The sequence below is a fragment of the Pongo pygmaeus genome, chromosome 2 (genome assembly GCF_028885625.2).
Source record: "Pongo pygmaeus isolate AG05252 chromosome 2, NHGRI_mPonPyg2-v2.0_pri, whole genome shotgun sequence".
Classification (NCBI taxonomy): domain Eukaryota; kingdom Metazoa; phylum Chordata; class Mammalia; order Primates; family Hominidae; genus Pongo; species Pongo pygmaeus.
The window spans coordinates 184,934,394-184,955,124 of NC_085930.1; the positions used below are offsets into that span (position 1 = coordinate 184,934,394).

The 20,731-nt window shown below is 34.9% G+C and overlaps 1 protein-coding gene and 1 non-coding gene across 13 annotated transcripts in view; both read left to right on the forward strand.

Moving 5' to 3' along the window:
* NAALADL2 (N-acetylated alpha-linked acidic dipeptidase like 2) overlaps positions 1 to 20,731 on the forward strand; it is a 1,372,789-nt gene that overhangs the window by 1,327,065 nt on the left and 24,993 nt on the right. For all 12 annotated transcript variants that reach the window (XM_054481096.2, XM_054481101.2, XM_063662434.1 and 9 more), the window contains one exon: positions 2,804 to 3,002. In XM_054481096.2, the coding sequence (XP_054337071.1) occupies positions 2,804 to 3,002 (199 nt within the window). The remainder of the gene's footprint in view (positions 1 to 2,803; positions 3,003 to 20,731) is intronic.
* Positions 15,027 to 15,130, forward strand: LOC129034331 (U6 spliceosomal RNA). The gene has a single exon (XR_008501834.1). It is a non-coding gene; the product is annotated as a U6 spliceosomal RNA (small nuclear RNA).

Consider the following 20,731-nt stretch of genomic DNA (forward strand, 5'->3'; position numbering starts at 1 on the left):
GGTCACAAAAGCTAAAGTAGGAAAGGTAAGGTTTCTTTTGGTCTTATTTAAAAGAATAAGCAAGCTCTAATTGGCAGAGAAATGGCTACTAGAAATCTTTGGAGCATCATTTATATATCAAAATGATTGCATAAACGTTGAAAATAGAGCTACTTTTCAATTTGTAACCTCATACACTTGAAGTAATGCATACGGTATGTTGTGAGTGGCTAGTTTCCACTATCAGGGTCCTTTCTGGAGCTAGCCAGTTCCTAAAGCTGTCAGTTCTCTACATCTGTACTACCATCAAAGATAAATTCATTTAAAGCTAAATAAGGTAGAATGGTACAATTTGTCTCACTTGATTCGGTAGTAATGTGTTCAATTCTGTAATGTACTTTAGATCAGAACAGATTTTTCTTTCTTAAATGGAAGACTCTCAAGGATGTCAAACTTGTTTTTTCTGTTGTTCAGTCTTTCCAGCATAATCTAAATGTGCTGTATCCATCTTATTCTTTCCTTGTGCAGAGATATTCCCTTGAAGTTATCTATACATTAACTTTGCTGAGCCATCAAAATGTAGGACAAACTATTTTCATAAAATGGCATTGAGTAAATTATTCAGGAGCTAGATTTTCTAAATGACTTAAAATACCCATTCTTGCAACCTCATTTTGTTGTGAAATCAAACAAGATAATTAATGAATGTGAAATGCACTTTGGAAACATCACATGCCAAAACCTGTGAAGTCCTACAATTGATTTTATTCTTATTGTTAATTTCAGTGAGCAGAGAGCTACATATTAGCCTCAAGCATTATTTCTCCTTCTACCACAATTTTTAACTAGATTGTGGGATACTGAAAATTAACAAAAATGACTATGTTCTCTAAGAACATTTCATGTAATCCTACCTGTGAATCTCTTTGTAGCCCTTATAAAACTACTTATCTCGTTACATACTTTTATTTGTTATCAGATTTTTTTTTCTAAACATACTTTATTGAACCTACTTTGCTTATTTAGTAAACAATTATTGAATTTCAACACCGCGCTGGGCACCAAAGACACTGACATGTAAAACAGTCTCCGTCAAATGAAGGTGAGAATAAAAAATTATCATTGTTTTAGAGGTTGGCAATTCTATGACAAACATATTTAATGTATCAGCTGTACATCTAACCTAGTTTTCCTTTTCTTAGCATATCACCTCTCTGTAATTTTTCTTAAATATGTATAGAATAATCTGAGTAGCATATTGAAATGAAGATTCTTGGCTCTGCCCCTAGAAAGAATCAATAGTTCTGGGAATCTGCATTTTCATAAGGACCAAGTATTACGGGAACTGGTAACCCTTGGACTTTACTTAGAGTCCTTTTGTGATGTTTCCCTTTTGCCCAGGACTTCTCATAGTGAAGGCCTCAGGAGGCCTCCATTCTTCACACCATCTGTCTGTCTCAATATCATCCTCTCAAAACTGCCAATTTAGGTCATCCAGCTCTACTTTCCTTCATTACCTTGACTTGAAGTGATCCTCTGTAGTGATGTGCCAGCCTTGTTGAAGCCAGTTGTACCTAGTCTGCTGAGAATGATACCAGTAATTGTTGTCTCACTTAAAGGCTGATTCTAATGGTGAGATATCTAGAAGAAGATGCGAGGGAATGCCCCTCTCATGACATGATAAGAGAATGATTTTTAAAGAAGGTCTTGAATCACATCAGCTGAGAACTGCTTACCTGTGGGGAAATACTGAACAAGTATTAATCATTTAATCCTCATAATACATCTATGAAGCAGGTACTATTATTACTTCATTTTGTAGATGAGGGCACGGAGGCTCATTAACTTTACCAATATCACATAGATACTAAGTGGTAGCGCAGGGATTTAAACTCAAGTGGACTGGCTCTAGTGTTCAATGGACAACTATACTAGTGTTGCCTTTCTTTTAGTCAAAGGTACGTCCTGTGGAGCCTTTGCTACCACCATTCCTTTCAGAATGACTTTTAGTAAGTTACACTAACAATTGGAAAAGAAACAAAAACAAACACAAACCTCCAAAGTAAAACAAAACAATGCAAACACTACATAAAATAGTTTTCAGTGTATTTTTAGGTCAAAGATATATTTCAACTTCACATTACAGGACATTTCTAGTAAAGAAAAAAAGAACCCAGTAGACACATGACAACATATAGTAACATATCTCAGGTTCTCAAGAGAAAAGATCACAACTCAATTTTTATTTTCTTCCCTGAAATACAGTTTACTCTCTGGTGAACATAAATTTTTGAGTCAGAAAGATCAAACTTCTAATTCTGTCCTGTTATTTACTTGCTTGATAACCTATGACAATTTTCTGACCTTACTTCATTCTCAGCTTTTATGAAATGTATGTGACAAGCAAGTTTTGGTCAATATTAAAGACATAGTGCCTGGAATATAGCAATCCTTCAGCAATCGGTACTGTACCTATTTACTGTTGTTATTATTATGAGCAGTGATAAACTTAATTTAGTAGAATATAAAAACAAGTTTAGACAGAATGCTTTGGGCAAAATAAATATATTCTCAAAGTTCAAAGTTTACTTGATGCTGAATCTTTTTCCTTGGACAGGTAAGATTCAAATACATATACCCTTGCTTTTGTCAAGTGACAAAAAAAGGAAAAAAAAAAAAAGAGAGAGAGAGAACTGTCAATGACAATTTCCTCTTCCTTCTTCAGTGATCTGTCTGGTTTATAGCTTAGAGTCCTGATTGGAAAATGCTTATTTTGCTCCCTTGAGAATGTCTCTTCTGAGATGGGCTCATTTATCTTCACCAGGTGATCAACCTAACATTCATCAACTGTTAGCCATGGCGTCACACCTGCGGGAGAGTGCTGAACTTTTTCAGTCTGATGAGATGCGACCTGCTAATGATCCCAAGGAGAGAGCACCCATCCGCATCCGGATGCTGAATGACATTCTCCAAGACATGGAGAAAAGCTTTCTGGTAAAGCAGGTGCCACCAGGTTTTTATAGGTAGGATGCATGTCTCAAAAATTATACTTTCTGCCCTAAATTAAATGTTTATGTTTAACTTTCAGAATACATACCTTCTATGAACATAACAGTATTGTAAAATAAATTATAAAGCAGTTACTCATTTGAGGAACTTCCCCCTCCCCCAAAGAAAAATTAAACTGCAGAAATATAAAATAATGGAAACTTGGCTTAGCAGTAGCACAGAGAAAATGAGTAAGAAGTTTCTTACATTAATTTCAATATGAGTCAAATGTGATATGGCCAGTGGAAAAGCAAATGGAATTATAGGTTGCACTGAAAGAAATACACTTTCTTGACCAGAACAGGGTATAGACCCATGCTATTTTTTCCTATGAAGATCCCACCTAGATTAATGTGTTTAATCCTGGAAACTACATTTTATGTTGGAGTTCAATAAGTTTAATATTTAGGGGAAAGTGGGATTTAGATCGATGTTGAAACAACTGAGGAATTAGGCTTGTTTGGTTGGAGAGTCACATGGAGTGCTTTCTGAAAACATTTTAACAATTATATGGAAGGGGGATTAGATACAGACTCAGAGGATACTGTGAGTACAGTATGGTTTTGTTTTTGAAGTTCCTTATATAGTAGAAGATAATGAAGAAAACATGAATTTTAAAAGATTATGGTACCCATCAATCATCATAAAACCACGTTATTAAAACCACAATGAGAAACCATCTTACACCAGTCAGAATGATTATTATTAAAAAGTGAAAAAATAACAGATGGAGAGAAAGCAGAGAAAAAGTAATGCTTATACACTGTTGGTAGGAATGTAAATTAGTATAGCCTTTATATATACTTGGAAAACAGTATGAGAGTCCTCAAACAACTAAAAATAGAATTACCTTTCAACCCAGAAAGCTAATTTCTGGGTATCTACCCAAAGGAAAACAATTTTCTTATATCAAAAAGATACTTGGATTCATATGTGTATCACAGGACTAGTCACAATGGTGAAGTCATAGAATCAACCTGAGTGTCTATCAACATGTGATTGGATTAAAAAATGTGGTATATGTACTCTATAGAATACTAAGCAGTCATCAGAGGGAATGAAATCATGTCTTTCACAGCAGCATGGATAGAGCTGGAGGCCATTATCCTAAGTGAAATAACTCTGAAACAGAAAATCAAATACCACATGTGCTCACATATAAGTTGGAGATAATAATAGATACACATGGACATACAGAGAGAAATAGACACTGGAGACTGCAAAAGAGGGAGAGTTGAAAAGTTACATGTTGGGTACACTGTTCACTATTTGGGTGATGGGTACACTAGAAGCCCAAACTTCACCATTACATAATATGTCCATGTAACAAACCTGCACATATACCTCCTGAATCTCTACACATTTTAGAAAAAGATTATGGCATATTTAAACAGTTTTTATTTAACTGATAATTCTATGAGACACAACATACAAATACATAGTTTTCTGTTTAATATATACATATATAATATGTGTATTTATATGACATATTTAATGTATGTATGTGTGTATATATAATATACATATGTATATATTTGTGTATACATATTTTATATATGTGTATGTGTGTTTGTGTGTGTATGTGTATATATGTATGTATAATTTCATGTAGTGTGAAAGTCTAAATTTGTGGCCCCTTAAGAATGAAAGTTCTGGGCTAAACAAACAGTCGTCCTACTCCATTCTTCCCCCAATATCTCTTTGCTTCCTGCTTCTCATGATACACCCTGGACCAGACATACTATGTATAAACAAAGGTTATAACTAGGACTAAGGAATTGATGTATGGTATAGAAATCTTAATTACATATGAGAAAAAGGTAAAATAATAAATGTGATACTTTTATAAAGTAGCAAAAGCCTTATCACTGCAGACATTAAAATATAGGCTGGGTGGCCCTAAGCACCTGAATATTTGGACCACATGAGGTTTAAGGTGCCCATTAGTACTAAAGTTCTGTGATCTCACGCATCACTTAATCTTTCAACATCTTAATTTCTACATTTATAGAAGGAGATGATGGAATGAGACTCCTTTATAATAAAAGACGTTTTTAAAGCCTGATATTTGGTAATTTTCCTTTATGATTTTAAACTCAAATTCACTTTTGAAATCCATACTTTACATAATTTTTCCAAAATTATGATTCTGCATTATAAGTCTTTGGAAAATATACATTATAATAATAAGAGATGTGGTTAAGACACTTTGTATGCTCCTTGTATTTTTTTGAGCATCAGGGACATAGCTGTCACCTTAAGTTACCTTCCTTGATGAGGTATATTCTAGTGGTGGGAATGGGGAAACAGAATGAACAAAGTAATTAAATAAATATAATGATGTTAGATGTAATAATTGCTGAGGAGAAAAATCAAACCACAGTATTAAATCTAGCATTATTAAAAAGTCATAAAGTAGATAACTTAGGTTTTTAAAATATATTTTGTAAATTATTCTATTTACTTTAAAGAAAAATTCAGAAATTAATACAAATTATATGTAAAGAACATAGTTTTGTATAATATGGTAAGCTTTCCCCATCTGTCTTTCTTGGCACTTGCACTGGATACAGAAGACCCCTCTATGGTCTAAATTATGCATCTGGTAAACTTTTTATTATCCATTCAAAAATATTTATGAACTCAATTTACTTTATCATGCATTTGGAGTAGAAAAGTAGATATTTGTCTGCCCTGAGTTAAAAATGATTAAACAAGTCATTTTATTCCTGTTAGTAATGTAATTACAGTATACCTTGTGTTCTCATTATGCAAGCCTCAAAGTGTTGATTATGATAATGTTCTAACTCATATAACAAATTTTAGGACTGAAAGTTTTTGGTTCACTATTTTGAAATTGTGCTAAACTATTACTATGGTTATTGAAGGAATACATGTCTGCCGTTCTTTTCCTTAGCTCTATTAATTTATGTTAATATATTAATTTATATATATTAATTTATGTGTGTATACATATATATACTATAGCAGTGTAAACAGATTAGCTTCATTTAGATGTATCTGACTGACCTTTATCTCAAAATTGTCACGAATTTGTACTTCATTTATAAAATACATAACAAATCATCCTCCTTCATGTTTTTTCTTGATAGATAATTCACATTTCTAAAAATTATTGATGCAAACATTTCAAAATTACAATAGGATTTCCACTCTCAGTGCTTATAAGCACATTCTTAATGGGGAAGGAAATATTCAAAGTAAAAATTTGAGTTTAAGCAAATGAAAAGTAGATTATTTATAGCAATAATTATATAGAGAAAAAATAAAATTGTTAATTACATTGTACAAAAGAACATTTGGTGAACAGGGTTCAATCTTTTTAATGTGAAACAGTCTTTAGAGATGTTATTCACCTAATAATCTCACTCTCTAACCCACTGGGCATACAGAATTCTCATCTAATACACAAGAAAGAGGTAAAAAATGATTTGCATTTTAAGAAAGTTCTTGACAGAACTTTACTGTATAAAGCCAAATACTTCATTTTGTATTTAGATCATGTGCCAAAAAATATCGTCTCAATAAAAGTGCCACTAAACACTGGAATATATTATTTTTGGAATACGTAGAATAATATTCCCAATGATCTGGAAAAAGAGGATTCAAAATTTTGAATCCTATGATGTTGCATCTAAAGCTGGCTCCTCATTGAACGCTGCTCTGTGCAATACTGCTGGAAACTGGCAATATAAGATCCCTGCCTTCGAGGAGCTTAATCTAATTCAAGAGCTAAAATACATAAATTATATATGAAATACAGGTACAGAATACTTATTCAAAGTGCGCAATGAATACTACAGCCAAAAAGTACTTCTGTGATTCAGTGAAGAGAGAAAGTATTGTCTTGTGGTAGTCAAGAAAAACTGTGTTTTTTTTTGTTTTTTTTTTTTGCGATGGAGTCTCGCTCTGTCGCCCAGGCTGGAGTGCAGTGGCACGATCTCGGCTCACTGCTACCTCCACCTCCTGGGTTCAAGCGATTCTCCTGTCTCCGCCTCCTGAGTAGCTGGGATTACAGGCGCATGCCACCATGCCTGGCTAATTTTTGTATTTTTAGTAGAGACGGGGTTTCACCATGTTGGTCAGGCTGGTCTCAAACTCCTGACCTCGTGATTCGCCTGCCTCAGCCTCCCAAAGTGCTGGGATTACAGGTGTGAGCCTCCATGCCCAGCCACAAAAGACTTTATAGGGAAAGTGAAAGATGTATTTGAGCTTGAGGGAATGATAGTATGCCCATTAAATTAAGGTGCATTTCCAGGAGGATAGTTTGAAGAAAGACACAAAGGAGAAGTTGTGTGTGGTGTGCTCAAGAGTGAAGTACAAAAGGTAGAGTAGTCTGAATGGTTATTGGGTTAGTGGTTATGGAAAGGTAGGTAAGATCAAGTTGTGGAGTCCCTTAAATGCTCTGTTGAGAGGTCTGGGCTTTATTTTTCATGGACACAAAAAAGCCATGTAGAAACATGTGTTGTTAGGAGGATTTATCTGGTGTTCCTGAGAGGGTGCACTGGAGTCAGGAGACAGCAGAAACCTTTAGGAAGAATATGGGAGTAGGAAAGGCATGGGGTGAAAAGAACATGATTTGACATGTTGGTGTCAGGAATGAAGAGCAGAGGGCCAATTTAGGAGGGATGTTTAGGAAGAATTGGTTAATTTAGTGATTGTGTGGCTCTAAGAATCTCATTGCAGGTTGTTTTTAGAATTCTTCTAGGTCTAGGTGGACAAAATAGGATTGAGTACTGGAAAGGGCCTCCTCTCTGCCCAATTTATCTAGCCATTTAGGTAAAGCGGTCTGTGTCTACATGTAATTATATGAAGATCTGTGGATAAAGATAATTTCTAAAGTCATTTCCAGCTCTACAGACTATTAAGCCTTACAGCCTCTGTTTTCAAGGGGGCATCTAATTCTGAGTAAGGGGAGAGGGAAAGTGCACAAGGATAGACTGCAATGCCATAAATGAAAAAGCTGTGAAGTACATTGGAAGTACTGAACTTGGTCAGCAGTGGGGAGCCAGCAAAACAATATCTATGTTCTGGGACCACGCAAGTGAAAGTATGTTGATAATTAGAAAGCATCACAAAATATCACTACTATCAAATCCAGTGGTGTAAAATTTGACTTGTTGCTCTTGAGTAGACAGGGGATTATGTATTTTGTTAAGAATTCTAAATCTTGTATCTCACTCCTTCCTTTACTGTCATTCCAGTAGGCAGTGCTCTACCACTCCTGGGTACTGGGTGTGTCTGGAGAGGAGATCTCTGGGCATCTGTGTTTTGCCGTTAGATCCTTTTTTGCTCCCTGTAGTTATTACTCTACAAAAGCAGAGCAAGGAGTCTGACCAAGGAGTCTGGTAAACCTGTGCATTCCCACTGTAATATGCTTTTCTTAAACAAATTGATAGTCTTTATTTTTTAAAGCAGGTTTAGGCTCAGAAAATAATTGAGCAGAAAGTACAGAATTCTCATATGACTCCTCAGCATCCCCTCTTCCTAGACACAGTTATCCCAATTGTTAATATCTTGCAGCAGTGTGTTGGTATATTTGTTACTATGAGCCAATATTGATACAAACTAAAATGAATAGTTTAATATTAGGGTTCGCTCTCTAGGTTGTACACTCTATGGGCTTTGACAAATGTATAATAATATGTACCCACTGTTGCAGGGTCATATAGAATAGTTTTACTGCCCTAAAAATCTCTTGTGCCCCACCTATTCATTCCTCCCTACTGAACCTCTGGCAACCACTGATCTTTTTACTGTCTCCATAGCTTTGCCTTTTCCAGAATGTCACCTATTTGGAATAGTACAGTATGCAACCTTTTTGGATTGACTTCTTTCACTTAGCAATAAGCAGTGCATTTTCTCCATGTTCATTTCTTTTTATCATTGAGTAGTATTCATTTTTGAAGGGCATTTTTGTTGCTTTCAAGTTTTGGCAATTGTGAATAAAGCTGCTATACATATTTTGGTGCAGGCTTTTTTGTGCACATACATTTCAATTTATTTCAGCAGATACTAAAGTGTGCAATTGCTGGAGAATGTGGTAAGCCTATGTTTAGCTTTGTAGGAAACTGCCAGACTGTCTTTCCAAGGGGCTATATCATTTTTCTTGCCTACCAATAGTCAGTGAAACTTTCAGTTGCTCCACATCTTCATCCGCATTTGTTGTCAGTGTTTTGGATTTTAGCTATTCTAATAGATGTGTGTTGGTATTTCATTGTTGTTTGAATCCGCAGTTCCCCAGTGATATATGATGTTTTGCATCTTTTCATATGCTTATTTGCCATCTATGTATTTTATTTGATGTGATGTCTGTTCAGCTTTTTTGCCCATTTTTAAAATTGAGGGTTTTTTTCTTATTGTTGAGTTTTTAGACGTATTTTTATATTTTGGACACCAATCCTCTATTAGGTAGATGTTTTGCAAAATATTTTCTCTCAGACTATGGCTTTTCATTCTCTTAACAGTACCTTTTGCAGAGCAGTTGTTAATTTTAATGAAATTTGAAAATTAAATCATAATTCAAATCATGCTTTTTGTGTCATACCTCAAAAGTTATTGTCAAACCCAAAGTCACTCAGATTTTCTGTTATATTATCTTCTAGAAGTTTTATAGTATTGCATTTTACATTTAGGTCTATGATCCATTCTGAGTTAATTTTCATGAAAAGGATAAGGTCTGTGTTTCGATTTTCTTTTTTTTTTGCATGTAGATGTCCAGTTGTTCCAGCATTGTTTGTTAAGACTCTCTTTTCTCTGTTGAATTGTCTTTTATTTGTCATATAATATAGTTTTAATATTGCTTTTTGTGATTAGCATCTCACTTGTCCACATTAGAATAGCTTTCAAAATTAAGAATACCAAATAACAATGATATTATAGGAGAGCACTGGACTTGGGATTTTTAAAAGTGGGAAGAGATTTGAGATGAAAATTTGTCTTTTTCTTCTTAAATGATCTGCAGCAAGATAATTAGCATCTCTGAGCGTCAGTTTTTCATTTCTAAAATAGATCTCAAAAGATTATTAATATTTCAGACTCTGATAATGTTCTCATTTCCAGAGATCCCCCATATCACTATTAACCAAGGGAGACATATTTAAAAATTAAGTGACACAAGTTCTCTTTCCCCAGAATCACAGCAGTGAAGTATTTCCTTCATGTTTAATTTTCAATATATTGTCCTTCCCTTTATTAAACCTTTGCTAATTGCTTGCCAATCGAGGGGTTGCAACATCTGATAGAAAATAAAGAGTTTGAGGAGGGACATTAAATATGCAGTTAAGATACGAATAAATAAGGGCCGGGCGCAGTGGCATATGTGTAATCCCAGCACTTTGGGAAGGCCAAGGCAGGCGGATCACAAGGTCGGGAGATCGAGACCATCCTAGCTAACACGGTGAAACCCCGTCTCTACTAAAAATACAAAAAATTAGCCAAGCGTGGTTGCAGGCACCTGTAGTCCTAAGTACTCGGGAAGCTGAGGCAGGAGAATGGCATGAACCCAGGAGGTGGAGCTTGCAGTGAGCCGAGATCGCGCCACTGCACTCCAGCCTGGGGGACAGAGCGAGACTCCGATTCAAAAAAAAAAAATTAAATAAATAAATAAAGAGTAAATAAAATATCTAAGTAGCACTAGCTTTCAAAATAAATCTTGGGACTCTAAATGTCAAACTTTTTCCAGTAGAAAAGATTTCTCTCAAATCATTTTCTTTAGGTGTTTGGGGAGTACTGTTGTAAGCATCATGGTCTTCTGGGGCATATTCTCCTACATGTTTTAACTTTTGACATTTAAACTACGTTTTAGATTTTGGCACTAACCATTTTGTGGTTGAAATTTAATATCTTTTTAAAAAATGCTTCTTCCTAGATTCTTTTAGCAAATTTCAGCAAGATTTCCAGCTTTGTCACAAATTACTCCAATGTTTAAGGGTATGAGTCCTTGAGGCTACTGTTGTGTCTCTATCTCCTTTCTTCACTCACCCATACACTAGCTTACATAGTCTTAAAATGAGAGAGCAATAATTATTGCCCTCTCTTTTATTTAAAGTGATTGGATTAAACTGAACAGAAACAGAAAGATCTTTGATTTTAGTCTTTTAGTATACAAATGGAAAACAATGGGATTTCAAAACTGCTCCAAACAAAAAATAATGACAAAGGATTTCTATTAATACGCCACTAATAATAAGTGTGTAAGGTATATGAACATGACCCCACATTTATACATTAAGAGGGAACATCTCCATAAAATCTCATCTTTATTCTCTCTCCACATTTAAAGAGATAGCAGTTAAACAGCAATAAGGGTTTCCTTTCCTCCCCATTCTAACACACACATATACACACACACTGCTGCATTACTGTGGTGAGATAGGTTTATAGGGAAATTTTACAAAGGATAGGAAATTTGGTGTGGCTTTGGAAAAGAGAATCAGAGATTCACTCTTTCATTTGGATTGATTTGAAAGGCATGAGAAATCAAGGAAGCAAACATGAGCCAGTGTCTAATTCTGGCTGCTAGATAGAAATAGGACTTTTAGGAAAAGTGAACATCCTCTAACACCACCATTAGAGATGAATTAGAGGCTAATTATTATATTTAAAACAAAACTACTGATTATGGTCCAGTATCCCATTTTTCGTTCTTATGTATGGTATTTCAGCTACATCTTGGCTAAGCAGACTATAGGGACTATCTAAGTAACTACACTTATATTATTGTTTCTTTGGGAAAACACTTCTGAGTTCCAAACAATGGCATAATCAGGAGTTTGGAGAGCACAGCCCATTTGTAATTTGAGGGACAGTATATGTGTGTGTATATACATGTGCATGCCTTTGTGTGTCTCTGACATTGTGTCCTTATGGAAGATGTCACAGCAGGTTCATAACAAAGGAAATTATTTCAGAGATTGCCAGAATGACCTTGTGGAAGTTCAAGGGACCGTTTCAAGCTAATCCAAGCCAAGACCATTTTTTTTGGTTAGCATCCTTGAAAGCAGAAAAATAGCAATGTAAATATCAAGATGCTTCTGCCTTTAACCAAGAATAGACAAAGAAAGCAATCCACTAAAAGTACTTTTCAAACACATAAGCTCCCAAAACTTTCCTTTTGAAAGATGTTACAACCAGTTTATATTTAGGCAAGCAATGACATGAGACAGAACTATTAAAAAGCCACATTTCTCAGGTATTATATGATCAGTTTCCAGCTACGTATTCAGTACATACATAATTTTAAGAGGTTGAAACCCAAACCCCCCAAATCACTTCAGAATAACAATGAACTCATTATACAGTTTTCATGGTGTTTTAATTAGAGCTGGTTATATAAGTCCCAATAGGACCTCATGTTCCGTGTTTGATTGGGATAATGACTACTTTGTTCAGGTTGTACTTTCTTTTAGTGAGGTGTGGGTGGTCTGAATGGAACTAAAATCCCACCATTGTTTTTCTTGTCATTAATTCTATCAGCAATGCCTCTGATTTCTTTAGACTATGAAAAATAACTAGTGATTAAGAATTACCATAATGCTTTTAACATATTTTAATAGCGACCACTTGCACAAAAGAATGTATGTATGAATACAAAATTTTATAATCTACACAATGACAATGTAAAATTTCCAAAAGAAGGTCGAAGACCTGGCTCATATACAAAATCTTTGTAACGTTGATCATCATATGCATTCCCTTTTACCCTTTTATGAATAAATACATACATTAGTTTTACAATTATGTGTCCCTTTAATATTTTTAAAGTTTCCATTTCTAAAAGGAGAAAAAAAGCCCCCAAATTTTAAGAAAAACCAGATTAATATACTGAAATTCAAGCCTCATTTTTTCACTCATTTTGTCAATATTAAAACAAAGAACATATCTCATTTTAACAGACAACATTCAAATACAATTTGATTTGACATTTAAAAACTTGTTTTAAAAATTTCAATTGACAATGAAATAAGGGTAATTAGTCTGAGATCCAGTCTGCTAGTATCAAAATAGAAATCCTTGCGTGTATAACTGTTTGGATTTTATAAAAATGTCTCTTTCAGTTTTAAGGTATATTCTCATTTAAAGTGAGAAAAAATTACTGTTGTCATATTTGCAAGTCAAGACCCATTGCCAGTCTGAGGGTGAGTTTTGACTTGATGATGCATTGAATAATTAAGACTAACAATAACAACAATACTTTCCATAGAGGATGATTTATTTATTCCAGGCACTGTGCTGCACATTTTTCATGTATTCTTTGTAACACTTCTAACAATCCTGCCAGATTGATTTTATTATTCCCTTTATACATATAAGAAAACCGAGGCTTAGGAAAAGTTAACATGCGGTAGAAATGGGATTCAAACCTAGTTTGTTTTCTCTGAAAACCACCACTCTTTCTACTAGACAATACTGCTTACATTTGATCCAAATTATCCCTAGTTTGCTCAGAAATCACCAATAAATTTAATTAGATTATGGTGCTAATATAGCCAGATACGTATAGATTACGTTTTCCACATTTCAGAGTTACATCCCCTAACTTGATAGTTACAAAATTGTATCTGTGAGGCACCAAATTTATCCCTGCTTCTGGATAAGAGATATGCCTTCCTCAATCAATGAAATTATCTTGTCTCAAAATAGTGTCTATCCCTTCATGTTTCTGTAAATCTTAGATGTAATTTAAAAAGTAGGCATATTTGTCTGCTAAGTCTCATATACTATAGTTAAAAATGTTTTTACATAAATGACAGTATAGTATAGAGGAGAGCTCAGTAGACGGGGAACTTAGAGTTGTGGGCTGAAGACCCAAAAGACTCCAGAATAAGTCACTTAACTTCCATGATATTTATTCTCTAATCAATTAAGTAAGAAAAGATAAACGAGTAAATCTCTAAGATAATGAAAATATTAGTTGAGGAAGTATTCATAACTGATACAAATTTACTTCCATATTTTTAAATGCATTTCAGGGAAATGGGGGAAGAAAAATAATGAAATCTAGGTTCCGTATGAAACCATGTCAGACATTTTAGCATTTGTTTTTCTCTCCTTTATTTTATCTGCTATTTTATTTTACTTTTATGTATATAAATATCTTTCTGATTTAATATGATCCAAAGAGAATTAAGAGACAGGATCATGCTGAGTATTTTCTTTGTACTGAAGCACCTAAAACCTCATTTTGCTACATAATGAAACTAAAGTTTCCAATTGCTGTATAAATCATGTGTTTAGGAGATGAAATGCTCAAGAATCATTTTGCACTTGACATTTTCTAGATTATGAGTAGCAAAATTTTATTCTTATAATAAGAAAGTAGATCTGTAAGCCACAAAAAAAATATGGAGCAAGTATAGCATATTGAGATGATACACAAGGAAAGGACAGGGAGCCAATAGGCACGATTCTATAAAGCACACATTTAGTCCTGTACACCATCCCCAGTGGAATCCTTTGTTCAAATGAAAGCTTACATGAGCTACACTAGTTGACAAGGAAAGGAATATGAGTGTTGCCTCTTTTTCCACAACCACCTCGAAGGAGTACACGATTTGCCAGCCACTACACCTGATTGTGCTGCTTAACCAGTGTGCTTGCTAAGAACACAAGACTACAACATTTTCAACTGATTAAAAAAAAGGTCTATAAATTTGTAATCATACTTAGATTAGATCAAGTTGGAAATTTATAAGGGCAATAATGGATGAAATGGGAAGTACTCACCCCACAGTCTATAATTAGAGCTAAATTTAATATATGATTTAATGTTCAATTGATATAATCCTTAAAAAACTGCAACAAACCCTCAAATTACATATAGTGAGGTTCTAGTATTTCCTCCCAGTCTACTTTTATCTGACGAGTTTCACTGAGAAAGTTAGAAGGCAATATAGATATTCAAATTAGGAATAATTTGAATAGAATTATAAGTTTGTATGTGCATTAGAAGTGTTGAAGATATAAAAGTGAAGGAAATGCTTACTTTGGTATCACATATATTAAAATTGGAATGATACAGAGATTAGCATGGCCCTTGCCCAAGGATGACATGACAATTCATGAAGTGTTCCATATTATTATAAATAAAAAAATATATATATTTTAAAATCAAGGAAGCTTGAAGTTTCCTTAGCTTTCTTTAAGCTAAGTTTCATAGAATCAAGAACTACTAGAACTGAAATAGAATCTTCAATGACAGTTCCAGCCGCCTGCAGTTCTCAGGCAGGCAACTTCCAGCAGCTCTCGGAGAAAATCTTTGAATCTCCTTCTGACATTTGCCTGTTTGTCTGCCTGCAACCCTTGCTGAAGAAAGCAGATTCGGTTCTACTTCTGCCTTCCAAATCCTGCATGATGACTGTTGCAAATTTTGTATCTTTTACTGCACTTCGAAAAATGTTTGTTGACTAATTTATCCAGAGAAACTTTCTTGGTCCTTTATGCTGTTTTTCCCTGGATCTTAAAAGAACTGGGACCTGACTTGTGCCATAATTGGTCATGGTGGGGTTTTATTGGGGTTTTGTCGGCCCACACTAGGTTTTACTGGGATTGTTCCATGTATAATACATGTCCATATCAAACAACGGTTAGGCTATCAGGATACTGCCTAGGAGAATTTTAAGGACTAAATAAAACTCATGTACCAGGCACGTAATATACTCGATGCATATCTCTGGTCTTCACAATAGCTTATGTAATAATTGTTGGAGCTGGTAATTTTACCAGGCCTTTCTTGTTTCAAAGCCATCTCTCTCTCTCCGTGTACTCCCAGGGGCTCTATGTACACTTTTTTGATCTATCAGATTACTCATCCAGGTAGATATTTTCCCCATTGTGTTGGTAAGGGCTCTGAAGTTCAGAAAAATTAGGTTTTTTTCTTCAAAGTTACCAGAGATGGTAAATTACATAAATTGGTTAAGGGATAGAACCTGGTTGCAGCGATTCTGGATTTTATTTTAAAAAACAAATTCGGCCAGGCATTTGTTTTTTGACAAACAAAAGTGGCTCACGCCTGTAATCCTGGCACTTTGGGAGGCCAAGGTGGGCAGATCACTTGAGGTCGGGAAATTGAGACCAGCATGGCTAACATGGCAAAACCCCGTCTCTACTAAAAATACAAAAAATTAGCTGGGCATGGTGATGCGCCCCTGTAGTCCTAGCTGCTCAGGAGGCTGAGACAGGAGAATCACTTGAACCTGGGAGGCACAGGTTGCAGTGAGCTGAGATTGGTCCACAGCACTCCAGCCTGGGTGATAGAATGAGACTGTGTCTCAAAAAAAAAAAAAAAAAAAATTGTAGTAGCTTCACAGACTGGAGTGGCATAAAAAGAAGATTTAAAACTGAGTTTGAATAAAATGATCATATTGTGAGCCAAAAGAGAAGCAGAATATATTTTATCTTACACATACAAAAATGGATATTTAATACTTTGCTATTACTCCTATCTAGACTGTAAGATTAATGCCTATGGCTTGGGTAATATTTTGTTTCTTGCATTTCCTGATTCTCTTTTTAATCTTACTACCTTTCTTACCTGTAAGTTAGAATTCATGTCACTTTTTCAAACTACTTATCTAAAATTATTACTGATTCCATTATACTTATTAATTCAGCAAGTACGCAGTGTCTACCATATGCAGAACTGTACCAGACACTGAGAATACAATGCTCAAAAATATAAATATCAACCTTACCCTTTGGGACTTTACTTTGTATTGGGAAGACACAGAGAATAAGCAGACAAAAGACCAAATAAATATGTAATCACAAACTTTACAATTGTCTTGAAGGAAAGAAACATAACCTTTTCCTTTAAGGTAGCTAAATAGATTTGGGGGATTAACTTGGGCTGAGACTGAAAAATTAAACAAGGGCCTAGAGGCCACAGAGAGGGGTTAAGTATTATTTTCAGGGCCTATAATATCTGATTATAGGTAGATTATAACATACTTTTTATCTATTTATGTATAATCTATCATCATGTATTCTGTATATCTCTGATTGCTATGTAGAAAACAGATTTTAGAGGTAATGGAAGAAATGGAAAAATTAGAAATTATGTGATATTTTAATAATCTAGGCATGTCAGTCAGGATTTTCCAGAGAAACAGAACAATAGGACAATAGGAGATTGCATGTATATGTGTGTGCCTGTGTGTGTGTCTTTGTGTGTGTGTCTCTGTGTGTGTCTGTGTGTAATTTTAAGGAACTGGTTCATATGACTGAGGAGGTTGGCAAGTCTGAAATCTGTGGACAGTGAAGGCTGACAGCTCAGGGAAGAGTTGATGTTATAGTCTTGACTCCAATATCTGTAGGTAGGCTGTAGCAGGCTATAAATGTAGTTAGAATTTCTGTATTATATTCATAGTCTAAGGCAGAGTTTTTTTTTTTCTTCAGGATGCCTCATGTTTTGCTTTTGAGGCCTCCAACTGATTAGATGAAGCCTACCCACATTATCAAGGACAATCTCCTTTACTTAAAGTCAACTGATTGTAAATGTTAATTACATCTGTAAGACACTTTCACAGCAACATATGGACTAGTGTTTGAACAAACAACTGGGCAGCATTGCCTCAGTACATTGACACGTAAAATTAATCATCACAGAGATCATGTTGGTGGGAATGCAAATATAGAGAAGATTCATTTGTAACATTTCAGACATATAATCTACAAAATCTTGGTGATGGATTAGGTATGAGGATAAAGATGAGGGAAGAAATCAAGAATAACAGGTCTTTCCCATGAGCAGTGGATTTTAACAGCTATGATGTGGAAAGAATGAATCTTTTCTAAATGGGATTCTGCTGACTTCAGCTCAAATAATATGATTGACAAGGCAAGATTACTTTTGTTACGCATTTTAAATGACTAAATAATCTTGAGAAGAAGTTCTGTTTGTATATGTCTAGTTATATTTGGCTAATCCTAATGTAGACTAAAAATTTGCCTTGCCTTCTCTTTCTCATCCAAAATAATTGCATGCAAATAGTAATCTACTCTTTATGCAATAATGTGAAATGGGAGGAAACATAGCCAAATATTTCTGGAAGGGACAGCCTTCAAATGTGCCAGGTACAGTGCCTCCAATTTTTTTATTGCTAATCATAGTAGGTCTCATCTTCTAATCAAAGCTTACATATGCTACACCAGGGAGTTTGGATGATATGCTAACTCAATCTAATTTTACACAATATAATTCAAAAGCCAATAAAATGTAGCCTTGTCAGACACAAAAGTTTTAGAGGGAAGAATGTAATATAGGCACCAAATGTGAAGTATCCTCTCTGCAGGTGGTTTGTACATTTCCTGTGTTTCCAATTTCTCTTTTCTTTTCTTAACCATGAAATTAAATAGATAGCTTTGAACAACTAAATAATAGACATTTTTTCAAAGCTGATTCATAATGCCATCTTTTTTTCTGAAATAGAATATCACATGGGTGAACAGAAAGTCATTTCAGACATAGAGAGCTAAGAATTAAAAATGTGGTAAAATATTTTTCTAGATTAACTACTAGAGGTTGATGAGTATCTATGCTTCATTTTATTTCAGAAAATGTTTGCCCTTTTATTTTATATACTTATTATTATAAGTCACAATTGAAAGGCTTGATAATCCATAAAATCATATTTTCCAAAGTCAAATTGTTAATGTTGCGTACAATTTTGATTAGATGTAGACAGGTTTCATTTATCTTAACTCATTAGTGTTAGTAGATTTTCTATGTAGATTAAACTTTCTCTAAGTAAATCAAAGGTTTTGTGATTCCCATTTTGCTTATTTCATAAAATTTTAATATCTATTATGTAAAAGGCATAACCTAAATGTATTAGTTTCCTGTGGCTTTCATAACAAATTGCCATAAATTAGGTGGCTTAAAACAACAGAAATTTATTCCTTTCCAGTTCTGGAGGCCAGAAGTCTGAAATCAAGAGGTCAGCAGGGCCATGTTTTCTCTGGCTCTAAGGGAGAATCCGTTCCCTGTGGCTGTGGCATTCCCTTGTTTGTGACCACATCACTTCAATCTCTGCCACAGTCTTCACATGGCCTTCTCTTCTTTGTGTATCTATTTAATCTCTCCCCATCTCTCTTTGACAAGGAGACTTGTGATTGGATTTAGGGCTCATTTACATAATACAGGATAATCTCCTTATATCAAAATCCGTAATCACATCTGTATTAGTCTGTTCTCATACTGCTAATAAAGATACACCCGAGACTGGGTAATTTATAAAGGAAAGAGGTTTAATTACTCACAGGTCAGCATGGCTGTGGAGGCCTCAGGAAACTTACACATAGCAGCAGCAAGAAGTGCCCAGCAAAAGAGGGAAAGGCCCTTATAGAACCATCAGATCTCCTGAAAACTCACTCACTATCATGAGAACAGCAAGAGTTAACCACCCCATGATTTAATTACCCTCTACTGGGACCCTCCCAAGACATATGGGGATTATGGGAACTACAATTCAAGATTTGGGTGGGGACACAGCCAAACCATATCAACATCTGCAAAGACAGTTTTTGCAAATAAGGTAGCATTTACAGGTCCTAGAGATTAAAATCTGGATGTATCTTTGCAGTCAACATTCAGCTCAATGCACCAGATAATACAAGGAATATGAGTGTAGATTAGACAATGGCTTTCTTCTGAATTGATGTGCTAGTTTATTAAGCTTTATTTTTTGTTTTTGTTTTTGTTGCAATCCCAACCTTGTGTACCATCTTGTGTTAACCTGGGACTAGGACTCTACAAACTGCATTTTCACTTTGCCAGTTGACTCCATGATAAACTCTAATAAGAAGCAGTAAAAGAAAGCTAGAAGCCAGGAGGAGGAAGAAAAGATGCTTCTATTTACAATTTGTTCCTGTTTTTGCTTTCTTTTCCTGTCATTGTCACCCTAACAATGCTTCTTCACCTAAGTAGTGACAGTTCATTCCAGTAGTAGAAGTTAGCACTGATTTTCACTTTTTCCAACATTAGTTAAATCAGACTCACAGTACTCATCAGAGACACCAGCACGAGCAGACTAAAGTCCTTCCTCATAGATCTGGGGTCCAGTTACACAGAGTTCCATCTCTGATCTCAGAGACATCAGTTATAGCTGAGCAGTGGCCCCTATTCAGAGGCCTGAGTTTCACCTTCACAGGATACTTCCTTTGAGCTTCTCAGCTTTAATAATCCAAATATTTCCATTCTCCAACCCTAGGAATAGTAGATATTCCTGCTGTTGTAACCTAACTTCTGTGACATTTTAGTGTTTCTCCCTGCCTTAGCATCTAAAATACATATAAAATATCTTCAACAATAACTTCCAAAAAGATGAAGAAATAGTTACAGAGAAATCGAGGAGTAAAAAGTTTGTGTTATTGTTTTCTTCAGCTGGGGTAGGATTTAGGCAGGCATCATGGTAACAGGTAGATGGTACTTAAGCAGGATCTTATAATTAGTAAACTCCAGTCTTCAAGAGATGGTAATGAGAAAGTGGAAGGGTGTTTCTCAAGAAAACCTTACTGAAAGGTATCACAGTTGTTATGTTTCTCAAAATCTACTTAAATAACGTTTAACCTTCTCTTGTTGATTGAAGGTCAAGTTATATATTCTTTTATAATACAATAGAGTCCTCAAAGAGTGTCATTTGCCTCTATGACAAAATAACTACAGATGGTTTGCTGCTGAAAA